The 23729-nt window shown below is 46.2% G+C and overlaps 1 protein-coding gene across 3 annotated transcripts in view; it reads right to left on the bottom strand.

Annotated features, from left to right (window-relative positions):
- LOC136587207 (sodium channel protein type 5 subunit alpha-like) overlaps positions 1 to 23729 on the bottom strand; it is a 509047-nt gene that overhangs the window by 119189 nt on the left and 366129 nt on the right. For all 3 annotated transcript variants that reach the window (XM_066585757.1, XM_066585756.1, XM_066585758.1), the window contains one exon: positions 20669 to 20789. In XM_066585757.1, the coding sequence (XP_066441854.1) occupies positions 20669 to 20789 (121 nt within the window). The remainder of the gene's footprint in view (positions 1 to 20668; positions 20790 to 23729) is intronic.

Consider the following 23729-nt stretch of genomic DNA (forward strand, 5'->3'; position numbering starts at 1 on the left):
TGGCCAGGATGGGGGTAATGGACTTACAGGCCTGTGACAGCATTACTGGGAATTAAATATGGTGCCATAGTTGAGTACTGCAGGGCCTTGCGAGGGTTGAAGCGCTATAGGCTGTTATGTTAATGTAGGTGTGTATCGTATATGATGTCATGTAAAGTCTTATGATGCGTCTATAAGGAATGGCGCATGTCGGAGTAGTGATATGGATGGAACGTGAGGAGGATTCATAGTACTGTGAATTGACCTATGGAACGTGGAAGTTACGTCACTAGTTATGTATAATACATTACGCCCTATGGAGAAGTAAATGACCATCTCAGATAGATTTCATTTTGGGGGGGTTGGACAGGGCAAACATATGTCTTGGGGCCTATGCCCCTGAACTTTTAACAGCATGCATCAATGGGTTACTTAAGACTTCCAGTGATGCGGCAGAAAGTTCTGCGTAGACCATGACCGTCAGCCATGAAGAGTAGTTGTGGGGATGGGAGGTGGAGAGGTGCTAGCTGTACTTTCACATAAGGAACCATCAGCCTTTATCAACACCTCTTAATTGGATGGTATAAGACTGTGTAAGGACACCCACGACTGGTAACACCTTTCCAAGAGGAATAACAGAGGAATCCAAGTAGTTACTAAAATAGACAAGTAAGAAGTGATCCCAAGTCCTCTTTAAAACAATATGGGTCAGAAGCGGCGCTCCGATGGTGTGTGGAAAATAGTAGAGAGAGGACTGGTATAGGGGGAGACTCACCGCAACTGAACCGGTCCTGAGTACTAGGAACCGGTCAGTTTGTTGGTCCACGTGAGCCTCTTGTACCAAAGTGTGGTAAAATAGGAATCAACGGTCCTAAGACATCCCGGAGGGAGAGCGGCAGAAGGCGACTCCAAACAATGCGTTTGAGGAGGAAAGAGTATGCAATCAGGATAAAGGAAAAAACACAGACTTTAGCGCTCCGTTGAACTGTGCCAATACATGTAAAGGTCTTACTTGTTAGGGGGTGCCTGGACTCCTGGCACCCCTCACATCCAGAAAAGCAGAAAATCCAGTAGAGAAAGGCGTATTCCTGTAGATCAATTTATTGTATGTAAAACAAATTAGTGGTGCTGCGACGCGTTTCGGCTTATACCAAGCCTTTTTCAAGCATAAGAAACAAGTTGCAGACTGCCTCTATTTATAGTGAGCAGACAAATGGGAAAGACAAAGGGAGGGGAGGGGGGAGGAGGAAGGGGAAGGTCCACTCTGTCACTCCCCTAAGTGGGCGTGATCTTTCGTTTATGGGTGTGTTGAAAGACATAAAGACTCTTAGAATGTCTTATCCTATATTGTTAACATCATTCCCTTGGTATTGCATAACACATCGTGTGATGCAACAGCAAGTCTATGTTGGTGGATAGAATTGTATTGAACGGCGTCCGCGTGGTAGAGCGGCGTCATTTAGTGACGTCTATGTAGTTATATGCTGGACCAGGGCAAAGACGGAGTGTCATAACGTCATAGGGAGAGGGCGTTCCTAATAACGTGGGTATGGGTATTTAGTATCCCTGCTTTCAAATTGGGGGGCGTGGTGATGTAGCGCCACTGAATGGGGATTTCCTCCCAGTGACACTAGTATCATCACAGGGTGCCGCATGGAGCGTGATCACGTCCAAGCGTAGGGGTGTGGCGTCACATGACCGCACGGCCGAAATCACATGGGAAGAGAAAAAGGGAAGGGGGCATGTAGTGAATGGAGCGGGCCTGCGTTATGTCATGTAATCACCTGATGGTAGCCCAGATGGAACAAACGCTTGTGGGATTACCCGGGTGCATATATCTAGAATATAACATATACACAGGGTATATCCAATATTAAATATAACAATCAATAACCACTAATTACCAATAAATAGAGACATATTACATAATATACTACATTACAATATTAAAAACTAGTCCTATTGGGGAGATCTAGTAATACATTAATAAAATGCATAAAATAACTAATGAATAAACATCCCTATAAAATTTATTATTATTATAAAAAATATTTTACGTAAAGTAGCGGAATTGAAAAAACTATTCTCAATACATTTTTTCTCCTAATAAATTTTCTCTCGAGTTTCATTTAAACCTTTGGGATGTAATGTGTTAAAGGGGTTGTCCCGCGCCGAAACGTTTTTTTTTTTTTTTTTTTTAACCCCCCCCCCGTTCGGCGCGAGACAACCCCGATGCAGGGGTTAAAAAAACAACCCGCACAGTGCTTACCTGAATCCCGGCGGTCCGGCGTCTTCATACTTACCTGCTGAAGATGGCCGCCGGGATCCTCTGTCTCCGTGGACCGCAGGGCTTCTGTGCGGTCCATTGCCGATTCCAGCCTCCTGATTGGCTGGAATCGGCACGTGACGGGGCGGAGCTACACGGAGCCGGCATTCTACACGAGCGGCCCCATAGAAGACTGCAGAAGACCCGGACTGCGCAAGCGCGGCTAATTTGGCCATCGGAGGGCGAAAATTAGTCGGCTCCATGGAAACGAGGACGCCAGCAACGGAGCAGGTAAGTATAAAACTTTTTATAACTTCTGTATGGCTCATAATTAATGCACAATGTACATTACAAAGTGCATTATTATGGCCATACAGAAGTGTATAACCCCACTTGCTGCCGCGGGACAACCCCTTTAAATTTGTATCTATAAAACATCTCTTTTACAATAAATTGATCTACAGGAATACGCCTTTCTCAACTGGATTTTCTGCTTTTCTGGATGTGAGGGGTGCCAGGAGTCTAGGCACCCCCTAACAAGTAAGACCTTTACATGTATTGACACAGTTCAACGGAGCGCTAAAGTCTGTGTTTTTTCCTTTATCCTGATTGTATAAGTCCTCTTTAAAGAGACTGAAGGCCTGGACACCTTTCTTGAGTGTACTAATACTACATGTTATGTCACCGATTACTTTAGAAGGGTCGGTGATCCGGAGATTACTCTGATTGCCAGATTGGGGGCTGAAAGGAATTTTTTTCCCCAAAAAATTGGCTTGTGCCTCATTAGGGTTTTTTGCCTTCCTCTGGATCAACATTGGGGAGGTTCAATAGACTAAACTAGATGGACATATGTCTTGTTTTTAGCCTTACACACTATGTTAATATCACCTTAAACTAAGTTATGATGCTCAGAGGAAAGATCCCAAGAAGTCTGGGGATGCACTTTGCATACTTTCCTGATTCCCCATTCGTGGTCTATAAGTATGACTCCTTTCTTTAATCAATGCATGTGCCCTCCCATACAGAACAGTATGAGCACACGCACTGAGGGACGAAAAGCGTCGTGGTCACAGACCAAGTGCGGACTATCACAGGTCACAGCGCTGGAACAAGGAGCCACATAAATATGCAAAGAACATCCCTAGATCTTTGGGATCAGATCTGTCGGAGCACCATGGCTTCGTTTATGGCACTTAGAGGTTCCTTTTAAGTAACAAAGAATCTAGGGCTCTTCTCAAAACTGGTCTTCAGAATAACAAGTCTGGTAATAAAGATTGCAAGAAATCTTAAATTTCCTGCCACTTCCCTATAAAGTTTGCCCATCCCTCTTCCCTTCATCCACTTTCTTGGGTGAACGTGATGAACATCTGTGCATTTACAACCGTACTCTGGAACTACAACCATGTTGCAGAATCTTCCCTAAATATTCCCTAATTTAACAGCTATGTGCCCCATTGCACTTCTTTTTTATTCTACGTGAATAATGAAGACCTTTTTGTAACTGGGTTTCATAAAAAGATTTCAGATTGTTTGATCTCTAAGCTTGTATTGTTATTCAAGGCATTGCAGACTGGAGGACTGAAATCTTAGCAAATGTTGTCAATCAGAGTAAACTGACGGACTCCTTCCCTGTCAATTCAGGAGCACAGAGAGCAGAGCAGAGAAAACTAATGTCAGAACTCCAACCTGGGAGCTTCCGTGCTCCAGGCAGTGTTTCTCATGACTGAGCTATTCAGTCTGCTGGATAGCTCCCCTGCAACCTTCTTCCTTGTTCTAGTTCCCACTCCTGTTTCCCTGTTTGCACACTCCTTCCTCCTTACATGTTTATTGAGCACTCAGCCTTTAAACCAGCTCCTCCATATACCGGCTCCCTCTAAAGAAGATTGCTCTCTGTGTACTGACCGCTGGCTTGTTTCCTGAATACGCCTCTGCTTAAATCTTCTGTAGCATTGCCATCTCTGTGTAACAATCCCCGGTTTGCCTGACCATATTGCCCGTCCTTGCTGGCTGCGACCCGAGACTCTAATCTAGTGCCAGAACATGACAACTACAATGACAGTGCTAGGGGATGGTTGAGAAGATTAGAAGATCTTTGCAACAGTGAGGGGGGACAGGACCAGCAGCTACTCAGAGAGAGATAATAGCTGTGTATTATTGAGTGGGTGAGGTTATGCTACACAGCCTCTGAAAGAGGAGACGAGAAGGGGAGCTGAGCTTGTGCACATCAATGAGAAAGACCAGGTGATCAGTGCTGGGAATACCCCAAGCCAAACATTTTAAATGTAGGAGAGTCTGCAAATCAAGTTTGAGGCTTTCTAAATGCATGAAAAGGAAAACTCAATGCAAAAAAAAACAGATAAGTACATTGTTTTATCCTGCAGGGACTTAGTAGGATTAGTGTGCATTTATTTTTCATACAAAAAGGTTTCCATAGCGTTTAATTCAATCAGATTCTGTTGTTATAGACCATTAACGTCTAAGGCCTTAGTCAGACCGGAGATTTTTCGTGCGATTTGTGGATCGCATGACGGATGCGCATCCGCAAATCGCGTGACCGGTGCGCGCAAGTCACCCGCAAATCGCCCGAAAATCTGCTCCTAGCCACGTTTCATTAGAAACAGGCCGGAGCTGTCCAGCGCATTGCATTCAATGGAGACGGCAATACAGCCGTCTCCATTGAAAGCAATGCTCTGCGGGCGAGCCCGGGATGAATTGTCGGTAAGGGCTTAAATATATAAGCCCTTCCCTGCAATCCATCCTAAAATGTGTTAAAATTAAAAAAAATTGTATACTCACCTTCTCCCGGCAGCCGGAGCTCTGCGTGGTCGTCCTGCAGTGGGTGTGAAGGGGGTGTGAGTCAGACCTGCCCCCTGATTGGCTCAGCGCTGAGCCAATCAGAGGCATGCCTCACTCACACCCATTCATGAATTCATGAATGGATGTGAGTCAGACCTGCCCCTGATTGGCTCAGCGCTGAGAGGCAGCAGTCACTCACCCATTCATGAATTTATGAATGGGTGTGTGAGTGTTTTCAGCCTCTGATTGGTCAGGGCTGTGACCAATCAGAGGCAGATCATTCAGCAGGCAGGGATTTTAAAGCCCCGCCGGCTGAATAGTGCCAAGAAGCAGTTCAGGAGAACTGACAGAGGCCGCGGCTGGACTCCGGCTGCAGTGGAAAGGTGAGTATACAATTTTTTTTTTATTTTAACACATTTTAGGATGAATTGCAGGGAAGGGTTTATATATTTAACCCCTTCCCGACAATTCACCCCGCGCACGCCGGCAGCCCATTGCTTTCAATGGAGCGGCTGTATTGCCGCTCCATTGAATTCAATGGGCAAACATTGTTCTTCTCTGTCACAGCTGTTACAGCTGTGGCAGAGAAGAATGATTTGTCTTCTACATGTTCTCATTGGGGTCGGCGCTGCTGCCGCCGGCCCCATTGAGCGCATATACAGAAGAGAACAGGAATCGCAGATCGCAGATAGGTGCGATCTGCGATTTTTTGTTCTATAATTTATCGGACGAGCGCATAAAAAGCGCTCATGTGTCCGATAACATTGCAAAGCAATGGTTTTATAAAATCGCCGGACGCATGCGCATGCGCAAATCGCGCGAAAAATCGCCCGTCTGACTAAGGCCTAAATGGGTAAATTCATATACGTTTTCTATTTCAGATGAAATTATATGCTTGAAAAACCAGCTGAAAAAATTGCCATCGTAAATGGAAATCCTCCAACCCTCTCAAAAAATAGTGGACTAATTCCTTTACGAGACAGTTTGCACTTATCAAAGCCACATGTTGTCAGTGATGCGAAATACCTGGCCAGGAAGTAGTAAATGGTTTGGCCAGCTTACTACATAAAGGTCACTCTGCACTATATTAGCCTATTATAGCACGTGCATGGGGTGCGGGGTAAATGATTGTTCACAACGGTACATTGTGGATGTGACATGTGGTATTTTTGCACAATGCCCGGGCCATCATTATAATAAGCCGTGCTGATTGGATGACGAGAGACATTATGTACTAAAGACATTACAAACCTTTACTATTAACCTAAATGTAATCCTGATGTTCTCTGTCGCTTATAAGGCGCCAATTGCGTTATTAGATTTCACCTTTCTGCCTCTTGTTAATGAATTAAATAGGTCTGACATTTTCTCTTGGAAATGAGCATTTGAGTCACTCGCTGCGAGCTGAAAAGATAACAGCAATGTGCAAAAATACCGATTTTGTGCATTAGCTTTAATGGCACTTTTAAATAGCTCGATGAAAATGGTTAATGTCAAAAAAGGGGAATTAGGGGGTGTGCACCGCTGTTTGGTTACTTTCAGAAAGGTTACACAGCAAACGGTTACTTTATTTCACAGCGCTTCCAGAAGATTTACCTGACGGGTCCGGGCAGATTGTATCTATAAGAGTAACAATTACATGAGCGGTTAGGAGCGGCTCACTTGTATCGATTATTTACAACATCACACCCAGTCTGGGATTCGTATAACGCAATGATAGGTTTATACGTGACAGGAATGGCGCAGAATGTCATCCTGCCAGCTTCATAAATACTAAGAAAAGGCCAGGAAATCTGTGGCGCAAATTCTATGAATATCTATGAGCGCCCAAACCATGCGAGGGCTTCCATAGTAATCCAGAGGAGAGTGGTTACGTGTGCAAGGGGGACACATTTAGGCGAGGGCTACACGGTAACGTGCGTCACGGGACATGAGGATCGCAGTGTTGGACTGGAGCCTCTGGGGATTGTCAATGATGTTGTTGCGTTGCGACCCAACACCTAACGCCAATGCGATGCGATAATCACAGAAAATCAAAATCTGTTCGATTTTGATTGCAAGTCGCATGCAACTTTTCCACCATAGACAGCAACGTAAGTCATATGTGACGGCGACTCGCCTGCGCCCTGTCTGCAGTTTGGCTGTTTAGGCCTTTAGCGCTGCTGCCCTTTGTTTCCCCCCTTTTTATTTTTTCCTCCCCACTTTCAAAAAATGCTAACTCTATTATTTATCCGTCATCATAGCTGCATGAGGGCTTGTTGGAGGCGGGACCAGATGTATTTTTTAATGGTACTATTTAATGTACCATATAAGGCACTGAAAAAGTGTGGAGTGAAATGGGAAAAAACGTAATTCTGCCATCTTTGGGGAGCTCTTGTTTCTGCAACATACACACTGCAGCAAAAATGACATACCTTGATTCCACAGCTCAGTGCGATTACGATGATACCAAATTGAAATAGTTTTTTTTTGCTCTGCTACTTTTAAAAACATAACATGTCTTTGGAAAAAAATACAATTAATTTCTGCCGCCATCTTCTGACAGCCCAAAATTTTTTGTTTTTCTATTGATGTAATTGCATGAGGGCTCGTTTTTTTTCTGGGCCTTCCACAGTTTCTATGGGTACATGCAACTTTTTGATAGTTTTTTTATAAAAAAATGTTTTCCTTTGAGACGTTGAGTGACCAAAAAAGTGCAATTCTGACTTTATGTAATTTTATTCCTGACAATACATTGCTTTGATAGGTCAGATGATGCATTACTTTGATCGACTGGACTTTAGAAGTCTACCAAATATGTTTTTGTTTTATTTTGATTTTTTATTATAAATATGGGAACAGGGAGGTTTTTAAAAGCTTTTAAAACTGTTTATTATTTTTTTAAATAATTAATAAAACTTTAAAACTCATTTTCACATTTCTTTAGACCCCACAGGGGTCTTGAACTTGCAATTATTTGATCACTCCTGCAGTATGATGTAATACCACAGGCATGGCTTGATAGGCAATCTGCAATGTCAACCCAAGGAGCATCCAGAAGGCCCCTGGCTGCCATGGCAACTGAACGGGCACCCAGTGACCTCATTGCGGAAGGGCTGTTTGGGACCCCCAAACGCCGATTGGGGCATTTAACCCCTTCAGTGACGGGTTTTTTACCCCCCTGTCGTGCCCATCAGGGCAGGTTTTTTAAATGGTCTAATCATGTAATTTCAACTCATTTTGCAGTCGCGTTCCAGGAGCCATAACTTTTTCATTTCCCCACTGACACGGCCGTATGAGGGCTTGTTTTTCGCGGGACAAGTTGTACTTTTTTATGGCATCATTTTTGGGTAAATATAATGTACTGCATAACTTTGTAAAAAAATTGGGGGAAAAAAAAAGAAATTCTGCCATTTGTTTTCTGGATTTCATTTTTACGGGTTCAGCGTGCAGAATAAATAGTGTGATGACATCATTCTCCGAGTCACATGATTCCGGCGACACCAAGTTTATATAATTTTTATGTTTCGCTATTTTTGTACATTTAAAACATTTTTTTTTCTTAAACATTTGCCTTTGTGTCGCCACATTCCAAGATCCGTAATAATATTATTTCCATTGGCAGCGCTCTAGACGGCCGTGTTTATTGCGACTCTAGTCTTCATTTATCTCATTTTTAGGAACATGTAAAATTTTGATCGCTTTTTATTCCATTTTTTTCTAGTGGCAAGATTACCAATATCTGTAATTCTGGCATGTTTTTTATATTTCACTGCATATTCTTAGCGGTATAAATAACATATTAAAGTCATTCTACCGGCCGGTACGATTACACCAATACCAAATTGTAAGAGTTTTTTTTCTTTTTCACTTCTTTTTCCCACTTAAAAAAAAGTAATAAAAGTTAAAATCACCCCCCTTTTGCCATATCTATAATAAAAAAAATCTAAATCATAAAAGAAAAATACATATTTGGTATCACCGCATCCATAAATGTCCGATCTATCAAAGTCGTGCATTATTTACCCCACAGGATCAATGTAGTCCGAAAAAAAAATGAGGAACCCCACAAATGCACTTTTTCAGTCACCCTGTTTCCCTGAAAAAATACAATAAGAAGCGATCAAAAAGTCGTATGTATTCCGAATTAGCACTAACATAAACTACAGGACATTCCACAAAAAATGAGCCCTCACTCAAGTTCGACGACGGAAAAATAAAAAAAGGTATTGTGCGCAGAAAACAATTAAAAAAAATTAAATGTCTTTGAAAAAAAATACAAGTACTACAGCAAAAAAACACTCTACACGTTTGGTGTCGCAGTAATCGTACCGACCCAGAGAATAAAGTTATCAGGTCATTTTTGTTGCAGTTTGTGCGCCGTAGAAACAAGACGCACCGAAAGATGGCGGAATGTCGTTTTTCTTTCATTTTACTCCTTACTCCACTTACAATTTTGTAAAAGTTTTTCAGTGCATTATACGGTACACTAAGTAGCACCATTGAAAACTACAACTCGTCCCGCAAAAAACAAGCCCTCATACAGCGACGGCGATGGAGAAATAAAGGAGTTACGATTTAGTTAAAGGAGGAAAAAACGAAATGGGGGGGAAAAAAAAAGAAAGGGGCTGTGTCATTAAAGGGGTTGTCCCGTGCCGAAACGTTTTTTTTTTTCAAACACCCCCCCCCCCCCCGTTCGGCGCGAGACAACCCCGATGCAGGGACGTAAAAAAACAACCGCTCAGCGCTTACCTTAATCCCCGCGCTCCGGTGACTTCTATACTTACCGGCTGAAGATGGCCGCCGGGATCCTCTTCCTCCGTGGACCGCAGCTCTTCTGTGCGGTCCATTGCCGATTCCAGCCTCCTGATTGGCTGGAATCGGCACGTGACGGGGCGGAGCTACACGGAGCCCCATTAAAGAAAGCAGAAGACCCGGACTGCGCAAGCGCGTCTAATTTGGCCATTCGACCATTTTAGACGGCGAAAATTAGGCGGTCTCCATGGAGACGAGGACGCTAGCAACGGAGCAGGTAAGTAAAAAACTTTTTATAACTTCTGTATGGCTCATAATTAATGCACAATGTACATTACAAAGTGCATTAATATGGCCATACAGAAGTGTATAGACCCACTTGCTGCCGCGAGACAAACCCTTTAAGGGGTTAGATAATGTACTAACTTCCTTCTCTGGGTCATTACGACGCATGGATACCACATGTGTGATTTTATTTTTTATTTTTTACAAAGTAAAGACAAGTGTTTTTATTTTAATTTTTTTAAATAATTTTTGAACTTTGTTTTTTAACTTTAAAAAAAATGTTTTGTTCCTTTAGGGGACTTCCACAGAGACCCATCAGGACTCCCTGATCACATTCCGGGGGTGCGATATTGACAGCCCTTTACATGCTGCAGTCACATAGACTGCAGCATTTAAAGGGTTAACACAGCAGAGATCGGAGGTTTTCTCTGATCTCTGCTGTAAGAGCTGGTGCCTGGCTGTCCTCTGATAGCTAACAACCTGCTCTCCCTGCCACAGAGACCATCGGCTTGCTTCTGACACGCCAATGGTCTCTATGGCAACCTGTAAACAAAGCAGTGCAGGAGTTTGAAAATAGAAGCGGGAGATTGCCGGCAGATCGGCAATATCTTCCAGCTTCTGTTTTTCAAAGTCCTGAACTGTTTTATGAGGGACTGTGTGGGCAGAGCACAATGCCACAGCTTGTGGCAGTGTGCTCTGCAGCTCCCATAGTGATACATAGCCCGGAAATCTTCCAGGCTATATCGCTATGGGCAATGGAGCTCATCCCGGAAAATTTCTGGGCGTGCCACTCAAGGGGTTAAATACGGTCAGAATTGATCTTAACTGTTGCAGTTGGGTTTTAGCTATCAAAGACAGGCTGCACCCATACTGTATGGAGCAGGATTGGGTCCCAATCCTTCTCTACACTAACCACCATGATGTAACTGTACATCCTGGAGCATTAAAAGATTACGAACAGGACCTGTACTGAGTGATGCCAAACTCTCTGGCAAGAAAGGAGGTGGTGGTTTTACAGGGTCCTAAGTTCAAATCCAACCACATCTGCATGGAGGTTATAAATTATCTTGTGTTTTATAAAAATCACCTTTATTTACCTAGTTCCCCTGAAAATAAGACCTAGAATGATTTTTCAGGATTTTTGAGAATGCTTGAAATATAAGACCTACTTCAAAAATAAGCCCTAGTCACAGTTAATAAAAAGGGTCAATTTAAATAGTGTCCAGGCAGCTATACAGGTAAAAAAAATTTAGGTCATTGGAGCAGAAATTAATATAAGACCCTGTCTTATTTTGGTATACAGCACAGTGCTTTACATCACTTTGGTGCTCACAAGATATATTCACCTTTTAGTATGTTTTTGGAGGAGGAAACCCACACAAATGCCATGTAATCAGATGTGAACCTAGGCCCCCAGCACTGCAAAACAACAGCACTAACCACTGAGCCACCATGCTGCTTCTTCTGCCTCCTCCTTCTAATGGTATTGCTGAAATTCTGATTTGATTTGAACTAATTTGGCATGAACCAAACTTTTTTTTCTAAAATTTGGCAAACTGGCCCAACTGAACTTTTCAAAAGCTCGCTCATCTCTAGCTAGGACTACACTATGATTTGGGCCAAGACAGCTGTTGCGAAACCAAGAGTGCTGCACATCGCTGCTACATCACACTGCCATTGAATCTAATGAAGTCGCAGTGCGAGTCACGGGTTTCTGCGGTTCCTGGTCTGTGATCTATGTGTAACGTTAGTGTGGGGACTCCCAAGATAATCAGGACACTTGGGTTGGGAGCGAGCATATTTTGGCCAAAATATAAACCAATATCTCATATTTATTGTTATTTTTGCAGGAAGCAGTCTGACTTTAAGATGCTGGGAGAGCTTGAGATGTCCAACCTAATACAGGAGGCTAGAGACTCTATGGGAAGACTGAAAATCAACAGAGATGTCCGTACCAGTGTGATTCACTCATGGCTTTTTTGTATCGGCTTCATTAATAGGCTGTAAGCCTGCATGGTGCACTGCACAGATTTGTGCGACTGGCAACCTTTTATGCTTTATCTATGTGCAAGTATAGTCCTAACACCTACCTACCCACCCAATGTATGGTAGGCATGAGAGTGATTGTTTATCAGCATCTTCCACTTGTGCAATGCTGGTGCATTCAGCCATGGACTTCTACTTCTCTTGTTGGATCCACTTTTAGACTTCTGCTTCTCTTGTTGGATCCACTTTTGGACTTCTATTTCTCCCCCCCCATTGGATCCACTTGTCGACTTCTACTTCTCCTCGCATTGGAGCCACTTCTGGACTTCTACTTCTCTTGTTGGAGCCACTTCTGGACTTCTACTTCTCTTGTTGGATCCACTTTTAGACTTCTGCTTCTCTTGTTGGATCCACTTTTGGACTTCTATTTCTCCCCCCCCCCCCCCCCCCATTGGATCCACTTGTCGACTTCTACTTCTCCTCGCATTGGAGCCACTTCTGGACTTCTACTTCTCTTGTTGGATCCACTTCTGGACTTCTACTTCTCCTCCCATTGGAGCCACTTCTGGACTTCTACTTCTCTTGTTGGATCCACTTCTGGACTTCTACTTCTCCCCCCATTGGATCCACTTGTCGACTTCTACTTCTCCTCCCATTGGATCCACTTCTGGACTTCTACTTCTCCTCGCATTGGAGCCACTTCTGGACTTCTACTTCTCTTGTTGGATCCACTTCTGGACTTCTACTTCTCCTCCCATTGGAGCCACTTCTGGACTTCTACTTCTCTTGTTGGATCCACTTCTGGACTTCTACTTCTCCTCCCATTGGAGCCACTTCTGGACTTCTCCTTCTCAGCAGAGCAACCTCTGCTTCCTACTAAATCCACTTCTGGACTTCTTTTTCTCCTTCCTGCCAGATCTGCTTCTGGACTTCTACTTTTTCCTGCTGGATCCACTATTGGACTTCTACTTTTCTTTCCTGGCTGGATCAACTTTCATCTTTGGCTCAAAAAGTGCCCTGAAAACTGCAGTGGTTCTTCTCCTAAAATCGCTGCATGCAAATCCTAATGATAGTTATTGCGTGATATATAAATATCCAGAGTGGAATTGCTATTTGATACCTCAATCTCAAATAGCCTAAGGCTGGGTTCATACAGGGCGGATTTGCTGTGAAAATTCCGGTATTTCGCTTCAGCAAATCCGCCTGCGGATGCTCATCCCGGGATTGGCCAGCCATGTGGACGAGATTTGTCACAAATCTCGTCCAAATGGGTCAGCCAGTCCGTCGCAGCAAAGTCGGCAGAAGCTGGCGCTGCGGCGCAGATTCCCGACCGCAGCATGTCATTTTTTTTCTTTTTCCATTGCGGCCACGCTCTCCTCTATGGGAGGGCTAGACACAATGGAAAAGCATGCGGCCAAACTGCTCCAAAACCCACGGCTAAGTTTTGAAGCAATGCTCTCCCGGCGGAAATCTCCCTTTTTTGCTGCAGTCACACCGTGAGGTTTCTGGCAGGATTCCGCCCTGTGGGAACCCAGCCTTATGATAGTCCAGCCTCTTCACAACAACTGCTGGTGGTAGGTGGGTTTGGCTCATGTGGTATTCTGCCATTCCAGGGCATAGAAGAGACAGTTGGCTGCAGATAGCGGTAAAGAATGCAGCCCTGGTGGGTCGGCCATTTCCACTTTGCTCGCTCTGCCCAGCACATGACCCTGATTTGTAATGCAGAGCTGAAATCCCTCCCAGCGGCCGCTATTCCATATTGACTTATCCCGCTCCTGTGTGATTAATACTTCAGCTGGCTTCCCCTCAAACGTTCGGCCGTGCAGCGGTATATTTAATATTCCTGAGAAAATAGTATTAAGAAATAATGACAACAGGTAAAATGACTAAGTAAATGTTTTTTGGGAGTCGGCGGCGGCGGGAGGACGCCCGTGTTTAGCCTTTCTATAATACAAATTGAAGTGTTTTCTCCCTTAAGAGCTTTTCAAGTCATGCATCAAATATCATCAGGCACGTAGAAGAAAATTGCATTAGTCTATGAGGCATGTATTTCCATTACTGCCATTTACACTGCACCAAATTATTGTATTACAGCGCAACCTAAAAGGGACGTGTGGCGCCAAACCGCGGTCAACCTAATTTGTCATGACCCTGATGCTTTTTGTGTGTAAAGGGGAGGAGAAAGGGTTAAATGACTGGAAGACGCCGGTAGAAGGTCGACACGTGGTAGCTACTGTAAGCACCCATATACCTAGGGACTGGGCAGGAATAATGCAGGGAAATGAAGAATAGTGGTTCTCTCCATAACATAGGATCGGATCACAGTTTAAAGGGACCCCATCACCATCATCTCACCCCAAAAACTGACTGGCCAGTAGGGAATGAAACATTCATCACTTCTAATGCCCTTGTATCCCCGCTGCCCTTATAGAGCCAAGAGGAAAGACACATCTGTATCAACAGAATGTCTCCCAATCGTCCTTGATTTGGCAGTACAGTCCTCGATTTTGGGGGCTGTCCCACTGATCTGGGAGACATTTCCCACAGGGTGGACATACTGTCAATGCAGCTCGGAAGAAAGTAAAAGACAAAACAGCCTATACTCGTCTCTTTCATTCCCCCCCACACCTATTCATGCAACTCCGATGCCTTCCATGGAGTCTAATCTCCTTTCATTTAACACATGGTCAACTGCAGCCAATCACTGTCCTTATTCACATCAATGCTGGGGCCAGGGGCCCAGATACCTTGGACCAGAGCAGCAAAAGAAGGAACTAGAGACTACGTGTTTACTGCATGAAAGGGAGCATTTTTACTTAATTAGGCACCATTCCTGTGAGGGGAAGTATCAATGTGAGGGGGTGACTGGGGGGCACTATTCCTGTGAGGGGCAGTATCAATGTGAGGGGGTCACTGAGGGGCACTATTCCTGTGAGGGGCAGTATCAATGTGAGGGGGTCACTGAGGGGCACTATTCCTGTGAGGGGCAGTATCAATGTGAGGGAGTCACTAAGGGGGACTATTCCTGTGAGGGGCAGTATCAATGTGAGGGAGTCACTGAGGGGCACTATTCCTGTGAGGGGCAGTATCAATGTGAGGGAGTCACTGAGGGGCACTATTCCTGTGAGGGGCAGTATCAATGTGAGGGGGTCACTGGGGGGCAGTATCAATGTGAGGGAGTCACTGAGCGGCAGAATTCCTGTGAGGGGCAGTATCAATGTGAGGGGGTCACAGGGGGGCACTATTTCTGTGAGGGGCAGTATCAATGTGAGGGGGTCACTATGGGGGAATATTTCTGTGAGGGGCAGTATCAATGTGAGGGGGTCACTGGGGGGCACTATTCCTGTGAGGGGCAGTATCAATGTGAGGGGGTCACTGGGGGGCACTATTCCTCTGAGGGGCAGTATCAATGTGAGGGGGTCACTGAGCGGCACGATTCCCGTGAGGGGCAGTATCAATGTGAGGGGGTCACAGGGGGGCACTATTCCTGTGAGGGGCAGGATCAATGTGAGGGGGTCACTATGGGGGAATATTCCTGTGAGGGGCAGTATCAATGTGAGGGGGTCACTGGGGGGCACTATTCCTGTGAGGGGCAGGATCAATGTGAGGGTGTCACTGAGGGGCACTATCAATGTGAGGTGGTCACTAAGGGGGACTATTCCTGTGAGGGGCAGTATCAATGTGAGGGGGTCACTGAGGGGCACTATTCCTCTGAGGGGCAGTATCAATGTGAGGTGGTCACTGGGGGGCACTATTCCTGTGAGGGGCAGTATCAATGTGAGGGGGTCACTGAGCGGCACTATTCCTGTGAGGGGCAGTATCAATGTGAGGGGGTCACTGGGGGGCACTATTCCTCTGAGGGGCAGTATCAATGTGAGGGGGTCGCTATGGGGGAATATTCCTGTGAGGGGCAGTATCAATGTGAGGGGGTTACTGGGGGGCACTATTCCTGTGAGGGGCAGTATCAATGTGAGGGGGTCACTGGGGGGCACTATTCCTCTGAGGGGCAGTATCAATGTGAGGGGGTCACTATGGGGGAATATTCCTGTGAGGGGCAGTATCAATGTGAGGGGGTCACTGAGGGGCACTATTACTGTGAGGGGCAGTATCAATGTGAGGGGGTAACTGAGGGGCACTATTCCTGTGAGGGGCAGGATCAATGTGAGCGGGTCACTGAGGGGCACTATTCCTGTGAGGGGCAGTATTAATGTGAGGGGGTCACTAAGGGGCACTATTCCTGTGAGGGGCAGTATGAATGTGAGGTGGTCACTAAGGGGGACTATTCCTGTGGGGGGCAGTATCAATGTGAGGGGGTCACCGAGGGGCCCTATTCCTGTGAGGGGCAGTATCAATGTAAGGGGGTCACTGGGGGGCACTATTCCTGTGAGGGGCAGTATCAATGTGAGGCGGTCACTAAGGGGGACTATTCCTGTGAAGGGCAGTATCAATGTGAGGGGGTCACTAAGGGGGACTATTCCTGTGAGGGGCAGTATCAGTGTGAGGGGGTCACTAAGAGGGACTATTCCTGTGAGGGGCATTATCAAAGTGAGGGAGTCACTGAGGGGTACTCTTCCTGTGAGGGGCAGTATCAAAGTGAGGGAGTCACTCAGGGGCACTATTCCTGTGAGGGGCAGTATCAATGTGAGGTGGTCACTGAGGGGCACTATTCCTGTGAGGGGCAGTATCAATGTGACAGGGGTCACTGAGGGGCACTATTCCTGTGAGGGGCAGGATCAATGTGAGGGGGTCACTGAGGGGCACTATTCCTGTGAGGGGCAGTATCAATGTGAGGGGGTCACTAAGAGGCACTATTCCTGTGAGGGGCAGTATCAATGTGAGGGGGTCACTGAGGGGCACTATTCCTGTGAGGGGCAGTATCAATGTGAGGGGGTCACAGGGGGGCACTATTCCTGTGAGGGGCAGTATCAATGTAAGGGGGTCACTGGGGGGGCACTATTCCTGTGAGGGGCAGTATCAATGTAAGGGGGTTACTGGGGGGCACTATTCCTGTGAGGGGCAGTATCAATGTGAGGGGGTCACTGGGGGGCACTATTCCTGTGAGGGGCAGTATCAATGTGAGGGGGTCAATAAGGGGGACTATTCCTGTGAAGGGCAGTATCAATGTGAGGGGGTCACTAAGGGGGACTATTCCTGTGAGGGGCAGTATCAAAGTGAGAGAGTCACTGAGGGGCACTATTCCTGTGAGGGGCAGTATCAATGTGACAGGGGTCACTGAGGGGCACTATTCCTGTGAGGGGCAGTATCAATGTGATGGGGTCACTGGGGAGCACTATTCCTGTGAGGGGAGGATCAATGTGAGGGTGTCACTGAGGGGCACTATTCCTGTGAGGGGCATTATCAATGTGAGGGGGTCACTGAGGGGCACTATTCCTGTGAGGGGCAATATCAATGTGAGGCGGTCACTAAGGGGCACTATTCCTTTGAGGGGCAGTATCAATGTGAGGTGGTCACTAAGGGGGACTATTCCTGTGAGGGGCAGTATCAATGTGAGGGTGTCACTAAGGGGAACTATTCCTGTGAGGGGCAGTATCAATGTAAGGGGGTCACTGGGGGGCACTATTACTGTGAGGGGCAGTATCAATGTGAGGTGGTCACTGAGGGGCACTATTCCTGTGAGGGAATCACTAAGGGGCACTATTACTGCAAAAGGGTCATTGAAGGACACTATCACTGTGAGGGAGTTACCAAAATGCACCATTACTGTAAGTATGGTTGCTGAAGGGCACTATTGTTATGAAGGGGTCACTGACGTGCACTGTTACTGTGAGGGGCTCATTGGAGGGCACTATTGTTGTGAGTAGGTCACTGAAGTGCACTGTTACTGTGAGGGGCTACTAAGGAACAATATTACTAAGGGGGGGTCACAAAGGGACACTATTACTGAAAAAGGTTCACTGAGGGACTGTATTACTGTGAGGAGGTAATTGGAGGGCACTATTAGTGCACAAGGTTCATTGAGAGGCACTATTCCTGTAAGTGGGTTGCTGAGGGCCACTATTACTGTGAGGGGGTCACTATTATTGTGACACAAAGGGCGTGGCTTAGGCAAGCTAAGTGCACTGCAATAGTGTCCCCTCTTTTCATTGTTTAAAGGGTGGGAGGTTTGTTAAACAGTGTGCAGAACTTTCTTATTTCCCTCTATTTCCTGCGCCTCTTCCTTATTCTCTCTAGTGAAATCAATTAGCTGTCTTGGTCAATCCAAGTGTTCATGGAGCAGTCGGCGAAAACCGCTTAGCTGTCAGCCATTTAACATGTATGATCGGCTTTAGATAGAACAACATAAGACGGTTCTGCTACATTTTCATTAAAAACAACTGTATGTGCAAACTGGGAGAATCGGAAAAGAAACGCCACAATGTAACTTATCAGATAATAATCGATGCGGAGAAGAGTTCAGAGACAGAAGCATGTTGGTTCCCATATACAGTGCCTGGCACACTTCATATGGGCAGCAGATGGCGCTGTAGACAAGACTATCGGATGGCATATGATGGCATAGCTAATTGTACGTCAAGAGAAAGGACTTCGTTTGCTTTTTATTATAATAGGCTTAATATGGCGGCCGTCTTTCCTGTCAATTAGTTGCCGTTCTTTTACGGCGCCATTTTCACATTAATAATTCAGCATTTTACTTTTTACATTTTGCATTTTTTCGTATGTACAGAATGTTGCTGTGTAACGGCTGCTGCCTACATAGAAAAACATCCATTCGATTTTTTTAGAATAATCTTTGAATAAATCATGTGACGTACTGCAGTCTCTCATGAGGACACACTCTGTTAATTAAAGTGACCCTCCAGTTTTGTGACCTCCCTGCCTGCGGGGGCTCTATTAGAGTTCAGATGTGTCAAAAATAATCGGCTGTGGATTATTTCACCACAAATCTGCATGCGTTACCTTGGCTGGAGGCTTCACCTCCTGCATGCTAAAGGCTGAAATCCATAGTGAGAGTTCACAGTATTTCCGCCACTGAATGAGCTAAAATACCTAATCCCCATCCACATGTATTGTTGCTGTAATTTGCTGCACGTCCGCCACATCTGAACTCATTGTTACAGCTTCAGACTACGTGGGATCGAAGAGGGAGGGGTGCATTACCTGCAGTTGTTCTCTTCTACTGTCCATCCAATCCACTGGTTCCAGTTCCCGTTTTTGGCTTTCCAAGATAGCCAACACACTCTTCAGATTACTTAATCCCTAGAATGCATCGGTACTGTAGGACTAACAATGCACTATAACTGTTCTCTGATTGGCTACAGTTGATCATATGATTAGCACTAGTCAATAAGAGAGCAATGTAAAGTGTACATTAGATAGTTAGAAAATTGCTGCATGCATCTTGAATGGACAAAAATGGGACCCAGAACTGAGGGACTGGAGGGGAGATGGAGGAGAACATTTGAGGTAGTATACCCCTTTACCCTCTCCCTCTCCTAGGATAAAACTTTTTCTCAAAACCGGAGGGTCACATTAATGATGGTAGTGATGGGCTGTTCATGAATGAAATGGCTCTATGAGCAGGCTCCTTTATGTGAACCTGTGGAACCAGAATGGGTCAGTGGCTTTTTCAATGTTTCCAATACTGGGGTCGACTGGTCACTCAGTTTGTTCTGCCCGATAATCTTACTCTGTAGAGACAAGAGGATGGCAGAACAGTGAGCAAACAAATAGGTTCGCTCCTCTCCCATGCATAGTATGAGCTGTACCATGAAGGGAAATGGGGAGAGGAGGGGCTGCCTTCCGCTATTCTACAAGAGGATGGGCTGCCTTCCGCTATTCTACAAGAGGAGGGTCTGCCTTCTGCTATTCTACAAGAGGAAGGTCTGCCTTCCGCTATTCTAGAAAAGGAGGGGCTGCCTTCCGCTATTCTACAAGAGGAGGGGCTGCCTTCTGCTATTGTACAAGAGGAGGGGCTGCCTTCTGCTATTGTACAAGAGGAGGGGCTGCCTTCTGCTATTGTACAAGAGGAGGGGCTGCCTTCCGCTATTGTACAAGAGGAGGGGCTGCCTTCCGCTATTGTACCAGAGGAGGGGCTGCCTTCCACTATTCTACAAGAGGAGGGGCTGCCTGCCGCTATTCTACCAGAGGAGGGGCTGCCTTCCGCTATTCTACAAGAGGAGGGGGTGCCTTCCGCTATTCTACAAGAGGAGGGGCTGCCTTCCGCTATTATACTACAAGAGGAGCTGCCTTCCACTATTCTACAAGAGGAGGGGCTGCCTTCTGCTATTGTACAAGAGGAGGGGCTGCCTTCTGCTATTGTACAAGAGGAGGGGCTGCCTTCCGCTATTATACTACAAGAGGAGCTGCCTTCCACTATTCTACAAGAGGAGGGGCTGCCTTCCACTATTCTACAAGAGGAGGGGCTGCCTTCCGCTATTCTACAAGAGGAGGTTAAAATTGCCATTCAGGAGCTGTAAGAGATGGCTCTCTTTGGTGAGCCAAAGGATCTGGCTCACCAAAAAATGTCAGAAATTCCTACCGCTACATGATGGTAGAACTGACTACTGTGGTTTGGCATTGCCAATAAATTAGTTTTCACTTTTGCACTATAACCAGGATACACTTGGATGCAGCGCTCTGTGACATGGACCCTTTCTGTACCTTCTGTGAAGCACTCCTCTGGTTCCAAGTGCTCTTCGGAAGCGTCTTGCGGTTGCTCAATGAGTTCCCCGGACTTCCTCAGATCCACCGTGCTGCACTCTGAAATGGTGTCGTCCTGTTTCTGCATAAAAAGATCAGATTTTTAGTTTGTAGAAAGCTTTTCCAACCTTTTGGGCATCAGATAGACTTCTCCATTAGAGCTTCTCGACCCTACACCGTAACCCAGGAGATGTCGATCGGTAATCAATCTGGAACACACAGAGTAAGAAGTGACTGCGCTGATCACTGGGGAGGAACGAGGCCGTGCAAGGTGATCTCCTTCAGAGCTTATGGCAATGAAAAGTAATTAAGCAAACGAATTTGACAATGAGATGAATTAAAGGCTCATTGTGACCAATTAAATCTTGGCACCAGATCAAATATTCTCTGCAAAATACAGATTTTTCCTGCACCGAGTTGCATTCGCTGAATCATTTTATCATCTTAAAGGGGTTGTCCAATTACCAGACAACATTCCCCATAAACCACCATCTGTGCTAAAATTAAGGATGATGTCACCGGATATCAGAGGCTGCAGGGATATAGGTTGTTCTCCTGGCATCAGCGCTCACATCCATGATGCCAGGAGTTCAGGATGGTGATGCTACGGCCTCTCATTGGCTGCAACGGTCATATTTGGTGACCTCATCCTCAACATCAAACACCGGGTGGACGGTGGGGCTACAGCGCTGAATCATGGCAGCAGAGAACGGATAAGTACAGCCAATTTTGTTATTTTAGCTCCGTCGGTGGTATAAGGGGAATGTTGTGTGCTAACTGGACAAGCCCTTTAATATGATTCCTTAGATTTGACTGACCTCTCCCATTGAGAGTGAGCTACATGACACATGAAAGCATCAGGAGCCAGACAGTCGAAAGAAGGCGGCTATGGGAGAAGAAAACAGGGATTGAGTCAGCGGGGCCGTTTTATCCTGTGACAGATTCTCTTCAAGGAGATTGTCCAGGACTTTAAACCCAGGGATTTAAATTCCTTACCGGCCCCTACTGAGTCGGACCAGCCACCGCCTTTCGACAAGGAATTACGTGGTATTGCAGACCTCGGTTGTCAGTGACGTCAGAAGCGAGTTACGGGCTGTTGGCTCATTAGAATAATTTTTCCAAGCTGTTTGTACGGACCCTAGCGGCTGGGCAAGCGCCATATGGCTATTCATTGTATACCAGGCACAGTGCCGTCCATTGTATTATGTACGGTAGCACTTCTTCCATCCCGACTGCCCTGCTTCATACAGGATTTCTGGATTTCCCATAAACTCTTGGTCTCCAATTGTTTATATATGTTTTGAGCATCCGGCCCGCTGCCTCGTGTTATGTGGCCCGTGGTGTGCCGACGCCGCTCACCACTGAAGCGATTACCGGCTGGGATGCCGCAGCTCCCCGCTGGTAATCGCGCTATAACCGCTGTTCCCGGCACACACTGACGTCAGTGTGCACCCGGGATCCTCCTCCCCAAGTCCCCTGCTCTTCAGTTCCGCAGGAGAGGACTCGGGGAGGAAGCATGCCGAGCGCACACACTGATGTCAGTGTGTAACCGGGACCAGCGTGAGCAGAAGGAGAGCAGCGCTGACTGCAGGGAGCAGGTAAGTATAAGGGTTGGGGGAGGGTTAATATTGGTGCTGGAATGGGTTAATATTACTACTGCTGCTGGGGAGGAATGGGGTTAATATTACTGCTGCTGGGGGGGGGGGGTAATTAATATTACTGCTGCTGGGGGGGGGGTAATTAATATTACTGCTGCCGGGGGGGGGGGGGGGGGTGTAATTAATATTACTACTGCTGGGGGGGGGGTTTGATTAATATCACTATTGCTGGGGGGGGGTGATTAATATTACTACTACTGGGGGGGGGGTTGATTAATATCACTATTGCTGGAGGGGGTTAATTAATATCACTGCTGCTGGGGGGGGGGGTAATTAATATTACTGCTGCTGGGGGGGGGGGTTAATTAATATCACTGCTGCTGGGGGGGGGTAATTAATATTACTGCTGCTGGGGGGGTTAATTAATATTATTGCTGCTGGGGGGGGTAATTAATATTACTGCTGCTGGGGGGGTAATTAATATTACTACTACTGCTGGGGGGGTGTTAATATTACTGCTGCTGGGGGGGGTTAAATAATATCACTGCTGCTGGTGGGGGGGGTTAATATTACTGCTGCGGGGGGGGGGGGTAATTAATATTACTGCTGCTGGGGGGGAGTTAATATTACTGCTGCGGGGGGGGGGGGTAATATTACTGCTGCTGGGGGGGAGTTAATATTACTGCTGCGGGGGGGGGGGGGTAATATTACTGCTGCTGGGGGGGAGTTAATATTACTGCTGCGGGGGAGGGGGGTAATATTACTGCTGCTGGGGGGGTTAATTAATATTACTGCTGCTGGGGAGGGGAGTTAATATTACTGCTGCTGGGGGGGGGTAATATTACTGCTGGGGGGGAGGTAATATTACTGCTGCGGGGGGGGGGGGGTAATATTACTGCTGGGGGGAGGTAATATTACTGCTGGGGGGGAGGTAATACTGCTGTTGGGGGGGAGTTAATATTACTGCTGGGGATGATGTTGCTGAGGGGTTATTACTAGTGAGGGGGTATATATTACTGTGGGGGTCACTATTACTACTGGGGCCACTGTGGGGGACACTGTTACTACTGGGGCCACTATCAGGGTCACTATTGGGGCTCGTTCACACGGGTGTAATCGTATTTCGGTCGCACAGATACGCTGCGTATTTGCGAAATCGAAAATCGCTTATCCCTGCATATTTGGGCACGGAAAAAACGCAGATGGGCCCCTGAGATGGTGCGCTAATATACAGTGAGTACATCGGTTTCCTGCACACTCACCAGGTATTTGCGCGGCCCATTCACTTCAGTGGCCTATTGGGGTGCGCAGTATGTAACAATATAGGGCCTGCTGTGTGACAATATACAATATGTGAATGACTCACTGAAAGCAATGGGTTCTATTCACTGCATAATATGTACACTAATACGCTTGTGTGAACG

This window comes from Eleutherodactylus coqui, chromosome 12, assembly GCF_035609145.1.
Source record: "Eleutherodactylus coqui strain aEleCoq1 chromosome 12, aEleCoq1.hap1, whole genome shotgun sequence".
In the NCBI taxonomy this organism is placed as follows: Eukaryota; Metazoa; Chordata; class Amphibia; order Anura; family Eleutherodactylidae; genus Eleutherodactylus; species Eleutherodactylus coqui.